The following is a 19,675-nucleotide window of genomic DNA, read 5'->3' as shown; positions in this document are numbered from 1 at the left end:
CATACGATGGAATATTATGCAGCCATAAAAAAGAATGAGCAAACACTGTATACAATGATATACACAACTTCTAAGATAAGTGGAAAAAAAAGGTACATAAACTGTAAGTAGTATGTACCATTTATGTAAAAAGATAGAAGAGAAAATACATATAGTACTTATTTGCTTGTATAAGCATACACTTGGGGTGGGGGTGGGGAAATACACAAGAAACTGTTAGCACTGGTTGTTTCCTAGGCAAGGAAACAGGTGGCTGAGGGACATGTGTGGAAGAAAGACTTTTCACTGCATATTCTTTTTTTTTTCGTTTCGAATTTTGAACCATGTGAATGTACTACCTAACCAAAAAGAAAACACAAAATTTAGATCAGCAAGAAAGTAGTTTGTGATGAAACAGGATCACGTTCTCAGTGAAAAACATTTATAAAAAGTAGACATAGTTCTAAGGGTAAATACCTGCAGGTAGACTGTTTTAACTGTAAGGGACCTTCCTTAAAAGATCCATCTATCCCAAACTTCTCACTGTATAAATATCTAAACCAAGGCCTTACAAATTAAGTGACTTGTGTAAGGTCACAAAGAGGAGTCAGCATTAGAAATCAGAAATTTCTGCACCTGCTCTAAGACTCTTCTTTATCTTTCTGTCTTCTCATTTTGTGTGGGTAAACCAGGGCCAAGTTAAGTTTACGCTATATAATGGGCTGTCATCTGTCTAAATTTTAGAGTCTTAAAGTACAAAATAACATCAAACCCTTAGACTACTAATTTCTTGTATGGTCACTATATGGCTATACTTACAAATAGGTTGTGCATATCTCTATCACTGCACATACAACAGTATGAAAGATCTATCCTTCTAACTCAACTGAAATCTCTGAGGGCAAGAACTAAAATGTCTTAACTTTTTTTCTTTTTAAATATGCCATAGTTTTCGAAATTTTAGCCACAGCAATCAGGGACAAAAAAGAAATAAAAGGAATCCAAATCAGAAAACAAGAAGTAAAACAGTCACTGTTTGCAGATGACATGATAGCATACAGAGAATCCTAAAGATGCTACCAGAAAACTACTAGAGCTAATCAATGAATTTAGTAAAGTAGCAGAATACAAAATTAATGCACAGAAATCTCTTGCATTCCTGTACACTGATGATAAAAAATCTGAACAAGAATTTAAGGAAACACTCCCATTTACCACTGCAACAAAAATAATAAAATACCTAGGAATAAAGCTACTTAAGGAGACAAAAGACCTGTATGCAGAAAACTACAAGACACTGATGAAAGAAATTAAAGATGATACAAACAGATGGAGAGATATACCACGTTCTTGGATTAGAAGAATCAACATTGTGAAAATGACTATACCACCCAAAGCAATATACAGATTCAGTGCAATCCCTATCAAACTACCAATGGCATTTTTCACAGAACTAGAACAAAAAATTTCACAATTTGTATGGAAACACAAAAGAGCCCGAACAGCCAAAGCAATTTTGAGAAAGAAAAACGGAGCTGGAGGAATCAGGCTCCTGGATTTCAGACTATACTACAAAGCTACAGTAATCAAGACAGTATGGTACTGGCACAAAAACAGAAATATAGATCAATGGGACAGGATAGAAAGCCCAGAGATAAACCCACGCATCTATGGTCAACTAATCTATAACAAAGGAGGCAAGGATTTACAATGGAGAAAAGACAGCCTCTTCAATAAGTGGTGCTGGAAAAACTGCACAGCTACATGTCAAAGAATGAAATTAGAACACTCCCTAACACCATACACAAAAATAAACTCAAAATGGATTACAGACCTAAATGTAAGACCAGACAGTATAAAACTCTTAGAGGAAAACATAGGCAGAACACTATGACATAAATCACAGCAAGATCCTTTTTGACCCACCTCCTAGAGAAATGGAAATAAAAACAAAAATAAACAAATGGGACCTAATGAAACTTAAGCTTTTGCACAGCAAAGGAAACCGTAAACAAGATGAAAAGACAACCCTCAGAATGGGAGAAAATATTTGCATGTATTTTGAAGCAACTGACATAGGATTAATCTCCAAAATTTACAAGCAGCTCATGCAGCTCAATATCAAAAAATCAAACAACCCAATCCAAACATGGGCAGAAGACCTAAACAGACATTTCTCCAAAGAAGATATACAGATTGCCAACAAACACATGAAAGAATGCTCAACATCACTAACCATTAAAGAAATGCAAATCAAAACTACAATGAGGCATCACCTCACACTGGTCAGAATGGCCATCATCAAAAGATCTACAAACAGTAAATGCTGGAGAGGGTGTGGAGAAAAGGGAACCCTCTTGCACTGTTGGTGGGACTGTAAATTAATACAGCCACTATGGAGAAGAGTATGGAGGTTCCTTAAAAAACTAGAAATAGAATTACCGTATGACCCAGCAATCCCACTACTGGGCACATAACCTGAGAAGACCGTAATTCAAAAAGAGTCATGTACCACAATGTTCATTGCAGCATTATTTATGATAGCCAGGACATGGAAGCAACCGAAGTGTCCATCAACAGATGAATGGATAAAGAAGATGTGGCACATATATACAATGGAATATTACTCAGCCATTAAAAAGATATGAAATTGAGTTCTTTGTAGTGAGGTGGATAGACCTAGAGTCTGTCATACAGAGTGAAGTAAGTCAGAAAGAGAAAAACAAATACCATATGCTAACACATATATATGGAATCTAAAAAAAAAAAACGAAAGGGTTCTGAAGAACCTAGGAGCAGGAATGAAGACGCAGATGTAGAGAATGGACTTGAGGACATGGGGAGGGGGAAGGGTAAGCTAGGATGAAGTGAGAGAGTGGCATGGACATATATATACACTACCAAATGTAAAATAGATAGCTAGTGGGAAGCAGCCGCATAGCACAGGGAGATCAGCTCGGTGCTTTGTGACCACCTAGAGGGTGGGAGGGAGACGCAAGAGGGAGGGAATATGGGGATATATGTATACATATAGCTGATTCACTTTGTTATACAGCAGAAACTAACACAACAATGTAAAGCAATTATACTCCAAAAAAGATGTTAAAAAAATAAACTAAGAAACATGGCAAAAAAAAACCCAAAAATGAAAAATAAATAAATAAATATGCGAATGCCTAGCACAAGTGTACTGCCAAAATTATTAATATAGGTTCACATTCCTTAACCAAAACCCAGGGGCTGAATGTGTTTTAGAAATAAGAAATTTCGGGAATTAAAAAATGTCACAAGGCACACAACCCATTATGTAACACCTCATATACCAGTGGCCAAGAATAGCACCCCGTAATCAAACATAATATTTCTTCAGCAAAACATATGGGATAAGTACATAATATATATAACTTTTCATTAGTTCAGGTTGTATTTTGCTACCAAATGAATTTTGTCTCCAAGCTTAAAACGTTTCTGGTTCTCAAAGCCTTCTGAATGTTGGAATTAGATATGAGACTACAGACTACTCACAACGGTGCTGCTAGAAAATATGGTTAGTCACTTCGACGCTCATCTTTTTGATGAGCCCGGAACAAGCAGTTATAGCAGGCAGCTCTTATATCCCATGTTTGGCAGACTTGTTTTGTTATTAAGGAATCCAATCTAGTAGAGGGGGGCAAAAGCTGACAATGTGAGAAGAGGAAAAAAAAAAATCCTAATTGTACAACACTGTATTCCTATTGGGGCTGCTTATTAATTATTAATTTAATAAAAAACTCCATTTGATTAAATCATGTTATTTAAATGAAAATAGGTAAATAAAACTCCTCCTGACAGGAGTTTTATACATTGCTACAAAGGTATGGAGGCAATGAGCTTGAATCCTACTGGATGGTAACTGCACTCTTGGCGACCAATGTTCATAGAAAGAGGCATTCCAAATATATTGGTGAGAAATAAGCAGAAATGTACACAAATTTTCTCACCTTCGGACCATTACTCTAATGTAAACGAAAGGGGAGTTTTCTAGTCAACCTCCCCTTAATCGTATTAACTCTTTTATGCCTTTTTCTACTTTTTACAAGAGGAAAAAGTCTGGAATCAAAACACAGCACACACTAAAATCCATTCTTTTCTTTCCACAACTCAAGCCCCACCTCCATTTTGTTTCTGTTACTATTACAGAATTTCTCCTGGCAAAAAATCAAATTTGCACTAAAAGACTATAAATCAACTTTGCAGACAACAATGACTGATATGATTGGGCATGTTGACTTTCAATCTTAAAATTTTAGCGACATTTTAACTGAATCAATTATTTGTTCAATGTATGACGTTAACATTCAGCAAGTGTTCATTACAAAAAAGTGTATTCCATTCTAAAAATGGAAATACCAAGGGCGAAAAAGAAAAACCTTCTGAATTTACCGCTACTATTTCAGGAAGAAACACTTACTACATCCTCGCATTTTCATCATAATTCATTAAAATAAAAGAAAATCTAATTAGCTAGATCTGACAACCAATACACCGGCACGTTAGGCATCTAGTACAACCACAAAAAAGGTAAACAAAAACCAACCAGCCTATTTTTCAGTTTTCTGGAGAAAAACAAAACAACAAACTCTCTGTTGGATTCTTGGCCATTTGCATTCAGAAGAACCGAAAACTAAAATTCCTTCTCACTGAAGAGTTTCTTGGTACACGGGACTTCCTTCCTCTATATCACCCTATCAAAATTATCAGCATTATTCCAGAATATAATTTGTTTGAGACCACTTAAAAAAAAAGCCACAGTCCAAAATGCCCATGGTGATTATTCTGTAAAGAAATGGTCAAAAACTACACATTGTTAATCCAGGAAACAACTCAATCGAGCAAAGGACATCTGGAATATGCTGCCCCCAAGATTCAGAACGCAGACTCAGAAATAGCACGCGCGGTCACGATGTCCCTTAAACCACATGACCTTCCTACGAAAGCAGAGCCTTAAACTTAGAAACTCCATAAGAACTCCCCCCTCCTCTGAAGTTAAAACAAGGCAGGGCAGCTGAAATGAGCGCAGCAGGGACACGTCGGCCACTGCCTAGTAAGAATGGGTCCCTGTGCTTCGCCTACTCCCCTTACCGTTAGAAGATCTGGGAGGGAGGAAAGGAGGAGATACACCCAGAATCCTGGTGGAAAAGCCCCTGGCCTCGCAGATGGGGTTTAGGGAGACAGGGAGGGGCAGCTCCGTGTATGGTGACCCTTTGTGAACACGCTCTGTGGCAGCTCGGCTCTCACCGAAGCTTTAGGAGAGCGGACTATGGGGGCCTCGCGCGGCCCGCCGTCGCGGTGACCTCGGCGCTGCAAGGAGGCGCCGGCCAAGAGCCTCCATCGCACCCTCCGCCGGCTGGGGTGCCCTTCCCTCCTCCGCCGCCCGCCCACCCACCCAAGTCACTCAGGGGCGCGTCGCCTTCCGACCCGGGCTCGCGCGGCCAGAGCGCAACGAGACGCGTTCCGGTTTCTTTCCTCAGCGTAATCCCTCCGCTGCCGACCGCGCACTAGTTTTAATCACGCCCCACCCCCTGGCCGCCGGCGTCACCTCCGCCACTCGAGCGCTTTCCAGCAGCTTCCAGAAATGTCGCCACCCCAAACCCGCCACTCACATATGGCGGGCTCTGCAGCCACCGGCCCCGCCCCTAGTCGTCGCCGCAGCTGAAACTGCGACTGCGGCAGCCGGGAGAACAGCCACGCCTCTCTGCGGAGGCCTGACGGAAGTGCTCCCGTCCTCGCCTTCCCCACCACGCTTACGTCCTTTCAGGCCCCGCGCGGGGCAGGAAGGGGAACTCTTTGGCCGCGGACGCAAACCGGAAGCTGCTTTTCTAGCGGAGGGGCCGGTGGGGGAGGAGCAGGTTGAGGGGAACGTGGGCTAAACGTTGCACTCTGGTGTGGCGCTCAAGCTGGAACAGGAGTTTGGAGCGATCCGGCGCGAAGAAGGGGAGAACCCGCAGCAGGTAAGGGAGAAGACGGAGTAGTTTCCTTCAGCTCCTGAAATAGGGAAGGGGGACAGAGCTGGGGTGATCTATGGGATAGTTGCTCGCTGAAAGGAGGGGCTAGGCTGGGAGGGGGAAAGGATGGGAGTAGGTTCAGGTGGGAAGGCTTGGTGGTTAAGGTATTGGAATGGAGTCACAGATTCATTCGTTTGAACTCAGAGAGGTAAATGCAGAAGAGAAACCAGAGTCTCCCCCGCCCCCGCTTTCCCAAGGAGCGTGGAGATGGGGAGAATTAACGAAACCCTGCTCATCCTAGGTTTCCAAGGTTGGGTTTTGCAAGTGACGTGTCTTAGTCTGTGGTTCTGGACGGCTGGGTTGGGTACCAGACAGGGCTGGGCACCGAAAGCCGACCCCATTCCTCGGTTTCAAGTCTGTTGTGGCCTTACCTTTGACAGTTCGCGTGCTGAGCCCACTTGGTCTTGGAGGGAAAGCTCAAACGGGTATAAGGCCTTCTTCGAACAGCTGGTTCTCTGGGTTTCCCCATTTTGCACATGGGGCTGTGAATTAAGCTTAATTGCTTCTTTCGCTATCCCCAGAGCCAACTTCACACTTTGGTTGTGCTGTACCTGGGTCCCTACTGGGTTAGTAATTGACATTCGGGCTTTTGGAGCACCAGTAGATCACAGAAGTAATGAAAAGGGAGGAGCATCATGAAAAAGATGCGGAAGTTGAAGTGAAGTAGAGGAGGGTAAGGCTGGAAAACCAGTGGTCTCATAGTGCAGTGAGCTTTAGGTCATACTGAGCTGTTTGGACTTTCCTATAATCACACTGGAGTCAGTAGAGGATTTTAAGTTGAGTAGTGTCAGACTCAGACTTGTGTTATAGAAGCATCACTTTGGCATGATAGAGTGGGAATGGGATAGAAAGAGAGGTGGGGATTTGAGATGCTTCCAAAGAACTGTCCGTAGGATTTGATGACTTTCACTAAGTAAAGAAGAGGGAAGTGAAAGAGTAGAGAACCACTCAAATTTTTCATTTTCTTTTTTGTGCGCGTCGTGTGACATGCAGTATCTTAGTTCCCCAGTTCCCCGAACATGGATGGAACCCGTGCCCCCTGCATTGGGAGGACGGAGTCTTAACCATTGGACCACCAGGGAAGTCCTGAGAACCACTCAGATTTTCTAGTTTGTGTGTTTGTACGGATGGAGATGCCAAAATCTAGGTGAGATACAAACAAGAGGAGCAGAAACAGGTAATTTTGAAGGGAGGACAATGAAGGCGGTCATTTAGAAACAAGTTAAGTTGTAGGAATCAGCCCAGGGTTTTGTACATAGGACCAAGTAAATTGTATTTGGAAGACCTGAGTAGCCTACCTTTGATATTTTTTTAAGTGAATTTTCTTTTGGATGTTCTGCATGTTAAGGATTTCAACCACCAACCTGCCTGTTTTTCCCATTGAAATGTTGGGTGATAGGATCAGGAGAGCAGATTTGAAGGCTCCTCATGTTTTACTTATGAGAGAGAGAGAGGGAGAGAGAGGGAGAGAGGGAGAGGGAGAGAGAGAGGGAGGGGGGGAGAGAGAGAGAGAGAGGGAGAGAGAGGGAGAGGGTGGGGAGAGAGAGAGAGAGAGAGAGAGAGAACCAGCTGGAGAAGTTTTCTTAATCCCTCAGGTAGATGGAAATTTTCATCAAAAAAAACTTGTTCAAGATACATAGCTTACCAACTTCTCTTTTGAGAATACTGCATAATGATCCAAGCTATGCTGCATATTTTCTGCATAAAGTATAAAATAGCACCAAATAGTGGTTGCAATTTACTATGTGTCAAGTGCTAAGCATTTTACATGTATTATCACATTTAATTCTTAGAAGAAACTAACTTCACAAATAAATTTCTGTACCTAAAGCTCATGCTTTTATCCACTCTGGAACCAGAAGTTTGATACTTTACTATATAGTTCCCTTTAGTAAGTAGATTATAAATAGAACCAGCCAAAGTTAACAAATTAGTATTGTCTGTGAGGAGCTTAAAAAGAAAAAGTTATCACCACACTTGTTTTTACCCTTTTGGCAGTGGTTCTCAATGGGGTGATTTCCCCCCCTCCCCCTGGGAGGGGAGAGGAGGGAGGGACATTTGGCAATGTCTAGAGACATGGTCACAGCTGAGGGGTGGGTGCTGTTGGCATCTAGCACTTAGCGGTCATTGGTGCTGCTAAACATCCTCTTAACACACAGGGCAGCCCTCACAACAAAAGAATTATCTGGTCCAAAATGTCGATAATCCTGTGGTTGAGAAGCCCTGCTTTTGGATATTTCTTTAGGAATAGCATATTGACATCCACTGATACTTTTTTTTTGAATATTTGAATTTTATTTTATTTATTTTATATACAGCAGGTTCTTGTTATCTGTTTTATACGTTTTGGTATATACATGTCAATCCCAATCTCCCAGTTCAACCCACCACCTCCACCCCCCCACCACTTTCCTCCCTTGGTGTCCGTACGTTTGTTCTCTACATCTGTGTCTCTATTTATACCCTGCAAACCAGTTCATCTGTACCATTTTTCTAGGTTCGACATATATGCGTTAATATACTATATTTGTTTTTCTCTTTCTGACTTCACCATGTATGAGAGTCTCTAGGTCCATCCATGTCTCTACAAATGACCCAATTTCGTTTCTTTTGATGGCTGAGTAATATTCCATTGTATATATGTACCACATCTTCTTTATCCATTCATCTGTCGATGGGCATTTAGGTTGGTTCCATGACCTGGCTATTGTAAATAGTGCTGCAGTGAACATTGGGGTGCATGTGTCTTTTTGAATTATGGTTTTCTCTGAGTATATGCCCAGTAGTGGGATTGCTGGGTCATACGGTAATTCTATTTCTAGTTTTTTAAGGAACCTCCATACTGTTCTCCATAGTGGCTGTACCAATTCACATTCCCACCAGCAGTGCAAGAGTGTTCCGTTTTCTCCACACCCTCTCCAGCATTTACTGTTTGTAGATTTTTTGATGATGGCCATTCTGACCAGTGTGAGGTGATGCCTCATTGTAGTTTTGATTTATACTTCTCTAATGATTAATGATGTTGAGTATTCTTTCATGTGTTTGTTGGCAATCTGTATATCTTCTTTGGAGAAATGTCTATTTAGGTCTTCTGCCCATTTTTGGATTGGGTTGTTTGTTTTTTTGATATTGAGCTGCACGAGCTGCTTGTAAATTTTGGAGATTAATCCTATGTCAGTTGCTTCAAAATATATGCAAATATTTTCTCCCATTCTGAGGGTTGTCTTTTCATCTTGTTTACGGTTTCCTTTGCTGTGCAAAAGCTTTTAAGTTTCATTAGGTCCCATTTGTTTATTTTTGTTTTTATTTCCATTTCTCTAGGAGGTGGGTCAAAAAGGATCTTGCTGTGATTTTTGTCATAGTGTTCTGCCTATGTTTTCCTCTAAGAGTTTTATACTGTCTGGTCTTACATTTAGGTCTGTAATCCATTTTGAGTTTATTTTTGTGTATGGTGTTAGGGAGTGTTCTAATTTCATTCTTTGACATGTAGCTGTGCAGTTTTCCCAGCACCACTTATTGAAGAGGCTGTCTTTTCTCCATTGTAAATCCTTGCCTCCTTTGTTATAGATTAGTTGACCATAGGTGCGTGGGTTTATCTCTGGGCCTTCTATCCTGTTCCATTGATCTATATTTCTGTTTTTGTGCCAGTACCATTACTGTAGCTTTATAGTATAGTCTGAAGTCAGGGAGTCTGATTCCTCCAGCTCCGTTTTTTTCCCTCAAGACTGCTTTGGCTATTCGGGGTCTATTGTGTTTCCATACAGACTTTAAGATTTTTTTGTTCTAGTTCTGTAAAAACTGCCACTGGTAATTTGATAGGGATTGCATTGAATCTGTAGATTGCTTTGGGTAGTATAGTCCTTTTTACAATGTTGATTCTTCCAATCCAAGAACATGATATGTCTCTCCATCTGTTTGTGTCATCTTTGATTTCTTTCATCAGTGTCTTATAGTTTTCTGAGTACAGGTCTTTTTATCTCCTTAGATAGGTCTATTCCTAGATACTATATTCTTTTTGTTGCAGTGGTGAATGAGATTGTTTCCTTAATTTCTCTTTCTGATCTTTTGTTGTTAGTGTATAGGAATGCAAGAGGTTTCTGTGCATTAATTTTTGTATTCTACAACTTTACCAAATTCATTGATTATCTAGTAGTTTTCTGGTGGCATCTTTAGGGTTCTCTACGTACAGTATCATGTCATCTGCAAGCAGCGACAGTTTCACTTCTTCTTTTCCAATTTGTACTCCTTTTATTTCTTTTTCTTCTGTGATTGCCATGGCTAGGACTTTCAAAACTATGTTGAATAATAGTGGCGAGAGTGGACATCCTTGTCTTATTCCTGATTTTAAAGGAAATGCTTTCAGTTTTTCACCATTGAGAATGATGTTTGCTGTGGGTTTGTCATATATGGCTTTTACTATGTTGAGGTAGGTTCCCTCTATGCCAACTTTCTGGAGAGTTTTTATCATAAATGGGTGTTGAATTTCGTCAAAAGATTTGCTGCATCTATTGAGATAAACATATGGTTTTTATTCTTCAATTTGTTAATATGGTGTATCACATTGATTGATTTGCATATATTGAAGAATCCTTGCATCCCTGGGATAAATCCCAGTTGATCGTGGAGTATGATCCTTTTAATGTGTTGTTGGATTCTGTTTGCTAGTATTTTGTTGAGGGTTTTTGCGTCTATATTCATCAGTGATGTTGGCCTGTAATTTTCTTTTTTTGTAGAATCTTTGTCTGGTTTTGGTATCAGGGTGGTGGTGGCCTCATAGAATGAGTTTGGGAGTGTTCCTTCTTCTGCAATTTTTTGGAAGAGTTTGAGAAGGATGGGTGTTAGCTCTTCTCTAAATGTTTGATAGAATTCGCCTGTGAAGCCATCTGGTCCTGGACTTTTGTTTGTTCCAAGATTGTTAATCACAGTTTCAATTTCGTTACTTGTGATTGGTCTGTTCATATTTTCTGTTTCTTCCTGGTTCAGTCTTGGAAGGTTATACCTTTCTAAGATTTCGTCCATTTCTTCCAGGTTGTCCATTTTATTGGCATACAGTTGCTTGTAGTAGTCTCTTATGATGCTTTGTATTTCTGGGGTGTCTGTTGTAACTTCTCCTTTTTCATTTCTGAGTTTATTGATTTGAGTCCTTTCCCTCTTTTTCTTGATGAGTCTGGCTAAATGTTTATCAATTTTGTTTATCCTCTCAAAGAACCAGCTTTTAGTTTTATTGATCTTTCCTGTTGTTTTCTTTGTTTCTATTTCGTTTATTTCTGCTCTGATCTTTATGAGTTCTTTCCTTCTACTAACTTTGGGTTTTGTTTGTTCTTCTTTCTCTAGTTCCTTTAAGTGTAAGGTTAGATTGTTTATTGGAGATTTTTCTGTTTCTTGAGTTAGGCTTGTATTGCTATAAACTTCCCTCTTAGAACTGCTTTTGCTGCATCCCATAGGTTTTGGATCATCGTGTTTCATTGTAATTTGTCTCTAGGAATTTTTTGATTTCCTCTTTGATTTCTTTAGTGATCCCTTGGTTATTTAGTAATGTATTGTTTAGCCTCTATGTGTTTGTGTTTTTTACGATTTTTTCCCTGTAATTGATTTATAATCTCATAGTGTTGTGGTCGGAAAAGATGCTTGATACAATTTCAGTTTTGTTAAATTTACTGAGGCTTGATTTGTGACCCAAGATGTGATCTGTCCTGGAGAATGTTCCGTGTGCACTTGAGAAGAAAGTGTAATCTGCTGCTTTTGGATGGAATATCCTATAAATATCAATTAAATCTATCTGGTCTACTGTGTCATTTAAAGCTTGTGTTTTCTTATTAATTTTCTGTCTGGATGATCTGTCCATTAGTGTGAAGTGTTAAAGGCCCCCACTATTATTGTGGTACTGTCGATTTCCTCTTTTATAGCTGTTTGCAGTTGCCTTATGTGTTGAGGTGCTCCTATATTGGGTGCATAAACATTTGTAATGGTTATATCTTCTTTTTGGATTGATCCCTTGATCATTATGTAGTGTCCTTCCTTGTCTCTTGTAACATTCTTTATTTCAAAGTCTATTTTATCTGATACGAGTATTGCTATTCCAGCTTTCTTTCGATTTCCATTTGCATGGAATAGCTTTTTTCATCCCCTCACATTCAGTCTATATGTGTCCCTCGGTCTGAAGTGGGTCTCTTGTAGACAGCATATAGATGGGTCTTGTTTTTGTATCCATTCATCAAGCCTGTGTCATTTGGTTGGAGCATTTACTCCGTTCACATTTAAGGTAATTATCAATATGTATGTTCCTATTACCATTTTCTTAATTTTTATGGGTTTGTTTTTGTAGGTCCTTTTCTTCTCTTGCCTCTCCTACTTAGAGAAGTTCCTTTAGCATTTGTTGTAGAGTTGGTTTGGTGGTGCTGAATTCTCTTAGCTTTTGCTTGTCTGTAAAGCTTTTGATTTCTCTGTCGAATCTGAATGAGATCCTTGCTGGGTAGAGTAATCTTGGTTGTAGTTTCTTCCCTTTCATCACTTTAAATATATCGTGCCACTTCCTTCTGGCTTGTAGAATTTCTGCTGAGAAATCAGCTGTTAACCTTATGGGAGTTCCCTTGTATGTTATTTGTCGTTTTTTCCCTTGTTGGTTTCGATAATTTTTTTGTGTCTTTAATTTTTGCACATTTGATTATGATGTGTCTCGGCGTGTTTCTCCTTGGGTTTAACCTGCCTGGGACTCTCTGCGCTTCCTGGACTTGGGTGGCTATTTCCTTTACCATGTTAGGGAAGTTTTTGAGTATAATCTCTTCTTGGGTCCTTTTTCTCTCTCTCTCATCTCCTTCTGGGACCCTTATAATGCAAATGTTGTTGTGTTTAATGTTGTCCCAGAGGTCTCTTAGGCTGTCTTCATTTCTTTTCATTCTTTTTTCTTTATTCTGTTCCGCAGCAGTGAATTTCACCATTCTGTCTCCCAGGTCACTTATCCATTCTTCTGCCTCAGTTATTCTGTTATTGATTCCTTCTTAGTGTATTTTTCATTTCAGTTATTGTATTGTTCATCTCTGTTTGTTGGTTCTTTTTTCTTCTAGGTGTTTGTTCTTTAATTCTTCTAGGTCTTTGCTAAACATTTCTTGCACCTTCTCAATCTTTGCCTCCATTCTTTTTCCAAGGTCCTGGATCATCTTCGCTATCATTATTCGAATTCTTTTTCTGGAAGGTTGCCTCTCTCCACTTCATTTAGTTGTTTTTCTGGGGTTTTGTCTTGTTCCCTCATCTGGTACAAAGTCCTCTCCCTTTTCGTTTTGTCTGTCTTTCTGTGGCTTTCCTTCCACAGTCTGCAGAATTGTAGTTCTTCTTGCTTCTGCTGTCTGCCCTCTGGTGGATGAGGCTATCCTCCACTGATACTTTTCTAAAAAGCATTTTTATTTTTGAAATTATTCCTTGGCTTGAAAGGTGTGTAAAGTTTATACAGCGGGAAACAATAGCATAACTAGTTTTTAAAGTGGAATCTGTGAGCCCCAGTTTCCTAGAAAGTGGTTGTCATAGAATCATGGATTCTTAGATTTGGGAAAGACTTGCTTGAAAGTGTTTTACAACATCCCTGTGAAGTGGTGATTCACTCTGCTTAAATTTCTCCTTTATCTTGTTTTCCTTGTATTTTAAATCCATATCTGAACCACTGTTAACAATTGCTTTTCCCTTACACTGAGCTCCAGTTTCATAATTTCAACTTTACTAAATGTGATTCTACTCCATGGGTCTACACTCAAAACATTGTACGATTGACAGTGTTTATATTTTTGTTCCGTTACAGATTATTTACTTTAATGTAAAATAGTATTTTGTTCGCAGCTTTTATTTAAAAAGTGGCACTGTTCTCAGTTGGTGATGTATTCTTGGCAGTTGAAAGCAATAGGAATGTATGGGGTTCTTTTGTCCTTGTTAAGTAATGGCACAATGGATCTGTGTTTTATTTAAATGTTTTCTTGGTATAATGCTTACATATTTGTTTCAAGTTGTGCGTAGACTAAAAACTTAGGTTTTCAAGCTCTTGTCAATATATTTAAGTAATAGCTATCTCTATTACAAGTTTTGATAAATTTGCTTACAAATGAGTCTACTGTGAAGACTGGTCCTATTGCCAGTTTTTGCCCTCTCTCCACAAATTTGCTAGATCTTTAAATAAATTTAGGTATTTTGTTTTCACTTCAAGATTACAATTTCAGAATATGTTTACATTAAGATATATAGTTCTCAAAATATACTTAATATGCATACATCTTATAAAAATTGTCTATTAACTTTTTTTTTTCCAGGGTTCATTGAAAAATCCTTAGTGATATTGACATGTTTCAAGTGACATAAATTAGCCAATGACTCGGAATGATGGATTCCCCGAAGATTGGAAATGGTTTGCCAGTGATTGGACCAGGGACTGATATAGGGATATCTTCACTCCATATGGTGGGGTATTTGGGAAAAGTTAGTGAACTTATTTTTTGCCTCAGTGCAAAGTTGGTTTTTTTCTCTCCTATTTTTAAGACTTAAATTTGGTTTTAATTTTACCAGTTAATTTAAAAAAAATTTTATCTTCCACGGAAATCTTACAGTAATGGCGAAAGATTGTTCTCTGTTTACCTCTCTATGTTTTATTGATATGTAAAAGTAGAAATAAAACATAGACCGTATAGTTTACTATTTGAAAATGTTGAACATATTTTCAGTGACAGTTGACATTACTTTTTTTCTTGCAGATAAAACTGATGCTATTTTTAACACTTAATTTAATATTTAAAACTAGAATATATTCTTTTTGGAACAATAGCTGTATTAAAGCCTATATGCATTTCTTTTATTTGCTGTCTTTAAGATATCTTGCCAGGACACTTCTCGGTAAAAAGTGTACATTTTTTTTCTGGTTACTTTTCCATTTAACTTTTTGTAATTTTATACAATCTAGGAATGTCTATATTTTAATTTACTTTTTTTCTCTTTTAGAATTATGATTCATCTAAAGTACCGTCAGATGGGTATTGCCCTGCTTGTAGGACGAAGGGAAAGTTAAAAGCCTTAAAGACTTACCGAATTAGTTTTCAAGAATCTGTCTTTTTGTGTGAGGATCTGCAGGTAAAGTATTAATCTTAGATGGTATTGAAGTTTTCGCCTTTTGCTTTTCTCTTCAGTGTTTAAATTTGTATTCATTTTGTAGTTTTTAGATTGTATGTTTTTAATATGTAGTTAGTCTCTAGATCTGTCTGGTATATAATTTTAAATATTTTATTTTGCCACTTGATTTCCTGAGTTATTACATGAAGATGTTTGTTTTTATTGTCATTAGACTTGTGAGAAGAGAGAATATGTTTCAAGATTTTTTTTTAAACCTTGTGGAGGTCCTTTTAGCTGTTGTTATTCTCATGTGTTGTTTATTAACTTTGGGACTTATTGAAAAGGTTATTAATCTCTAAATATTATGTACTTAAGGCTCTAAATATCTTAGAATTATAGTAATTTGTACCCACTGGCACAACTTTTTACACAGGAGCTCGTTAAATTCCATAATACTCTATATTTTACTGTACTTGACAACTTATGAAACTGTCATATACATACTTAATTCTCAAAACTTTGCAAGGTAGGTATTCCCATGTTATGAATAAGAAAACAGATGCAGAGGGTTTAGGAACACAACATCTTCATAAAGCAGCAGAGCAGTGATTGGAATACAGTCTTCTAATGTCAGATATGTATTATTCCAGGTAAACTAGCAGTTCATCAGAATCACTTGGAAAGCTTTTAAAAAATTTCTGGGTCTCACCTAGATGCTTATTCAATAGAGTTGGCCCAGAATTCTGTAGTTTTATAACTTTTATAAACTGTCTGATGATCAGCCAGTTTTGGAAAATACTAGACTATATTATACTGTTGGTGGTAGATACTTTTGTTGGGTAACACTTAAAGAAAATTTCAGGTATTCTTACAAATAGAAATAAATTATTTTTTTGCATTTATGCAATAAATATTTATTTGTGTGTCACCATGTTGGCACTGTTCCAGATGGTAGGATACAGTGAATAAAACAAAAATTTCTTGCTCTCAACAAGGCTATATTCTAGATTGGGAAAGAAAATAAAAAAGGAAAGCATACTTTTTTGTGTGAGGTAATGAAAAGTGATGTAGAGAAAAATAAAGCCACAGGGACTGGAGTATCAGAGAGTGGGTAATTTGCAATTTTAAATAAAGTATAGGAGGAAACTTAATTGAGAAAGTGACATTTGAGCAAAGATCTGAAAGAGATGAAAAGGAACAAGTCCTGTGGATACCTGAGGAGTGAGCCTTCCAGGTGGGGAGAGTAGCAGATACAAGGTCCTGAGAGAGCGGAGGCTGCCTGTCCATGTTTGTGCTACTGCAGAGAAACCAGCAGAGCTGGATCGGAGTGAGTGAAGCAGAATAAGGGAAGATGGGATGGATCCAGTAAAGCCTTGTAGGCCGTTTGCTGGCTTTTACTATGAAATAAAGAACCATCGTAGGGATTTTGACAGAGGAGTGACATGATCTGATTTTCATGTTGAAAAAAATGTGATGGGCAAGATCTGAAGCAGGGAAATGGTTGGAAGGCAGTTGTAGTATTCCAGGGAGAACAAGTAGTGGCCAGGTTGATGAGGCATGGTTGGATTCTATATGTATTTTGATAGTTAAAAGGATATGCTGAAAGAGTGGGGTACATGGTAGGAAAGGGAGGAATCAAGGATGATCCCCAGATACTTGGCTTGAATAATTGGAAGAATGGAGCTGCCGGTTACTGAACTGAGAAAGACTTTGGGAAGAGGAAGATCTGGGGGAAAGATGAGGAGATCAGGAGCAATCAGGCTTGAGGCATCTATCTAATAACTGGGTATATGGAGTAAACAGTTGGATCTATGTGTCTGGTGTTAGGTGGAGAGTCTAAGATTGGATATATACATTTGGGAGTCATCAGCAAACTTACATGAACTTACATGGTTCAGTAAGTAATTGAACCATGAGGCTGGGTGAGTTTACCAAGAGTGTGGATAAAGAGTTGCAAAACTGAGCCCTGGAACACTCCAGCATTAAAAAGTTTGGAAGGTGAAGTGGAACCAGCAAAGAAGTGAGAGACATGGGGAGTGAGGTAGGCGTAATCTCAGGAAGGAAAGTATATTGTCCTGGATGTCAAGTGAAAAATGTTTAATGAAGGAAGGAATGATTTACTGTCAATTCCAGTGAGAACTCAAGGTGGCTGAGGACTCAACTCACCATTGACTGAAGTGTCATGGGGGCCCTTGCAGGCCTTGATTAGAGTGGTTTTGGTAAAGTAGTAGTGGTAAAAGCCTGATTGGAGTGAGTGATGGAAAATGGGAGAGGAAGTATTGAGAAATATAGACGTGAGGTAGTACCTGGAGGGAAAAGTTTTACTTCTGTTTGTTTTTAAGTTGGGAAAAATAGCAGCATGTTTGTACGCTGGTTATATCCAGTAGAGAGGGAAAAACAGAAAGTGTCACAGAATTGCTGGAGGGATATCCCTGGAGCAAATGACAGGCTCTATTGCACAAGGGGAGGGCTTGACTTTAGGAGACTTGACAGCTCAGCTCATCGGTAACACCAGACTCTACAGAGTTTACTAATTAACCAGCTCAGAATAAAGTTGTAGAATTGTGAGCACTGGAAAGAGAGAAAAATAAAACTTACAGATTCTAGAAGAAAATTACTTTTTTCCCTCTTCTGAACAATACGTGATATTTCAGTAGAGTTCTTTAACCAAGGACTACCAGAATAGCGAAGTCTGTTCTCAGAACAGTGGTTTTAACTATTATGGTTAGATGTGTTTTTTGCATTTTTAGTTTTTGAAGCATTCTTTTTTAAGCAATGAGGAAAAAAAAAATAACCAAGACTTTCAAGTATATACTTTGCAAATGTAAAAAAAGAACTTTAGAGGAATTATTGATCTAGTTTTTAGAAAATGTTTTAATCATCAGTAAGAGCCCAGTGTATTTTATGAAGTACATTGGTTTACACCAGGAGTCAGCAAACTGTTTGTATATTACCCACTGGCTAAGAGTGATTTTTGTTGTTGTTGTTTTTAATTAAGTAGGGGTGCTGGTGGGATGTGCACACCATGATTTTGACTCCGCTTGAGAATGGTAAAGGTTTTTTTTTAATTTTTTGCCTTTAAAAAGTAAAATTTTTTTTAATTGTTAAAAAAACATAAAATTTACCATCTTAACCTTGTTTTTTTTTTTTTTTTTTGCGGTACGCGGGCCTCTCACTGTTGTGGCCTCTCCTGTTGTGGAGCACAGGCTCCGGATGCGCAGGCTCAGCGGCCATGGCTCACAGGCCCAGCCGCTCCGCGGCATGTGGGATCTTCCCAGACCGGGGCACGAACCCATGTCCCCTGCATCGGCAGGCGGACTCTCAACCACTGCGCCACCAGGGAAGCCATCTTAACCATTTTTAAGTGTACCGTTCAGGAGTGTTTGCTATATTCACATTGTTATACAACATATCTCTAGAACCTTTTCATCTTGCGAAACTGAAATTCTGTACCCGTTGAATAACAACTTCTCTTTGTAGCCCAGGCAACTACCATTCTACTTTGTCTCTATGAATTTGACTACTCTAGGTACCTCATATAAGTGGAATCATACAGTTTTTGTCTTTTGTGATTTTACTTAGCATAATGTCCTCAAGGTTTATCCATATTGTCGCATATGACAGGATTTCCCTTTTTAAGGCTGAATAATATTCTATTGTATGTATATACCACGTTTTCTTTATCCATTTGTTTGTCCATGGACATTTGGTTTGCTTCTACCTCTTGGCTATTGTGAATAATGCTGCAGTGAATATGGGTGTGCAAATATCTCTTTGAGGTTTTGTTTTCAATTTTTTTGGATGACTCTGAATACAAAACTACTGCTATTGATTTTTAAAGTGTGCTCTGTCTTCTGACATGTGGTAGGACTAAGGAAGTAATCTCAGGGTATAAAGTTGAGGGTCAAGTTGTTAATTGATGGTGATCGCACAGCTAGTTGGTAACAGAAAAATCAAGAACTTGTCCTATTAAAGTAAAGAATTTCGAAGTAAGTACAATATTATGCATATAGTGTTCGCTTGTATAGAAAATGCTATACTTCAAATGAGAGCATTTCAGTTAGTTGTTGCTGTGAAGTGAACCATCTCAAAACTTAGTCACTAAAGTAACTTAATGGCTTCACTTATGATTCTGTGGGTTGACAAGGCAGTTCTTACACTTCACATACTGTTGGCTGGGACAACTAAAATGTACACATGGCAGACTGTGGATGCTAGCTGCCAGCTGGGAACTCAACTCAGGTAGTCAGCCAGGATCTCACTTCTTTTCCATGAGCGTCTCTTGGTGAGGTTAATTGGGACCCTTACAGTGTGATGGCTGGGACTAAGAAAGATTGTGCAGAAAGAGGGCTCCAAGAGGGCAAGCCCAACAAGCCAGTGCTTATTGAAGCATGGGCATCCTGGTTGCTAATGTCCCGTTAAAGCTAGTCACGTGGCCAAGCCTGAGGCTGTGTGGCAGGGGGCTGACTGTACAAGGGCATGAGTATCTGGAGGTATATAGTTCTTTAGTTCGCTAGAGGCCACCAAGGGAGCAATCTCCCATACTTGTGTAGAAGAAAGCATATTTTAAA

At 38.9% G+C, this 19,675-nt stretch overlaps 1 protein-coding gene across 4 annotated transcripts in view; it reads left to right on the top strand.

Annotated features, from left to right (window-relative positions):
• Positions 1–5,725: 5,725 nt before the first annotated feature.
• Positions 5,726–19,675, top strand: part of USPL1 (ubiquitin specific peptidase like 1) — a 39,729-nt gene continuing 25,779 nt past the window's right edge. Inside the window, exons 1-4 of one of the 4 annotated variants that reach the window (XM_049701120.1) lie at positions 5,726–5,969; positions 7,025–7,200; positions 14,315–14,480; positions 14,997–15,125. In XM_049701120.1, the coding sequence (XP_049557077.1) occupies positions 14,382–14,480; positions 14,997–15,125 (228 nt within the window). In that variant the 5' untranslated portion in view covers positions 5,726–5,969; positions 7,025–7,200; positions 14,315–14,381. The remainder of the gene's footprint in view (positions 5,970–7,024; positions 7,201–14,314; positions 14,481–14,996; positions 15,126–19,675) is intronic. The other 3 variants (XM_049701122.1, XM_049701121.1, XM_004285505.4) reach the window with 3 other exon arrangements.

This window comes from Orcinus orca, chromosome 18 (genome assembly GCF_937001465.1).
Source record: "Orcinus orca chromosome 18, mOrcOrc1.1, whole genome shotgun sequence".
Lineage (NCBI taxonomy): Eukaryota > Metazoa > Chordata > Mammalia > Artiodactyla > Delphinidae > Orcinus > Orcinus orca.
Note: the sequence above shows the minus strand (reverse complement) of the source record. Positions and strands in the feature narration are given on the sequence as shown.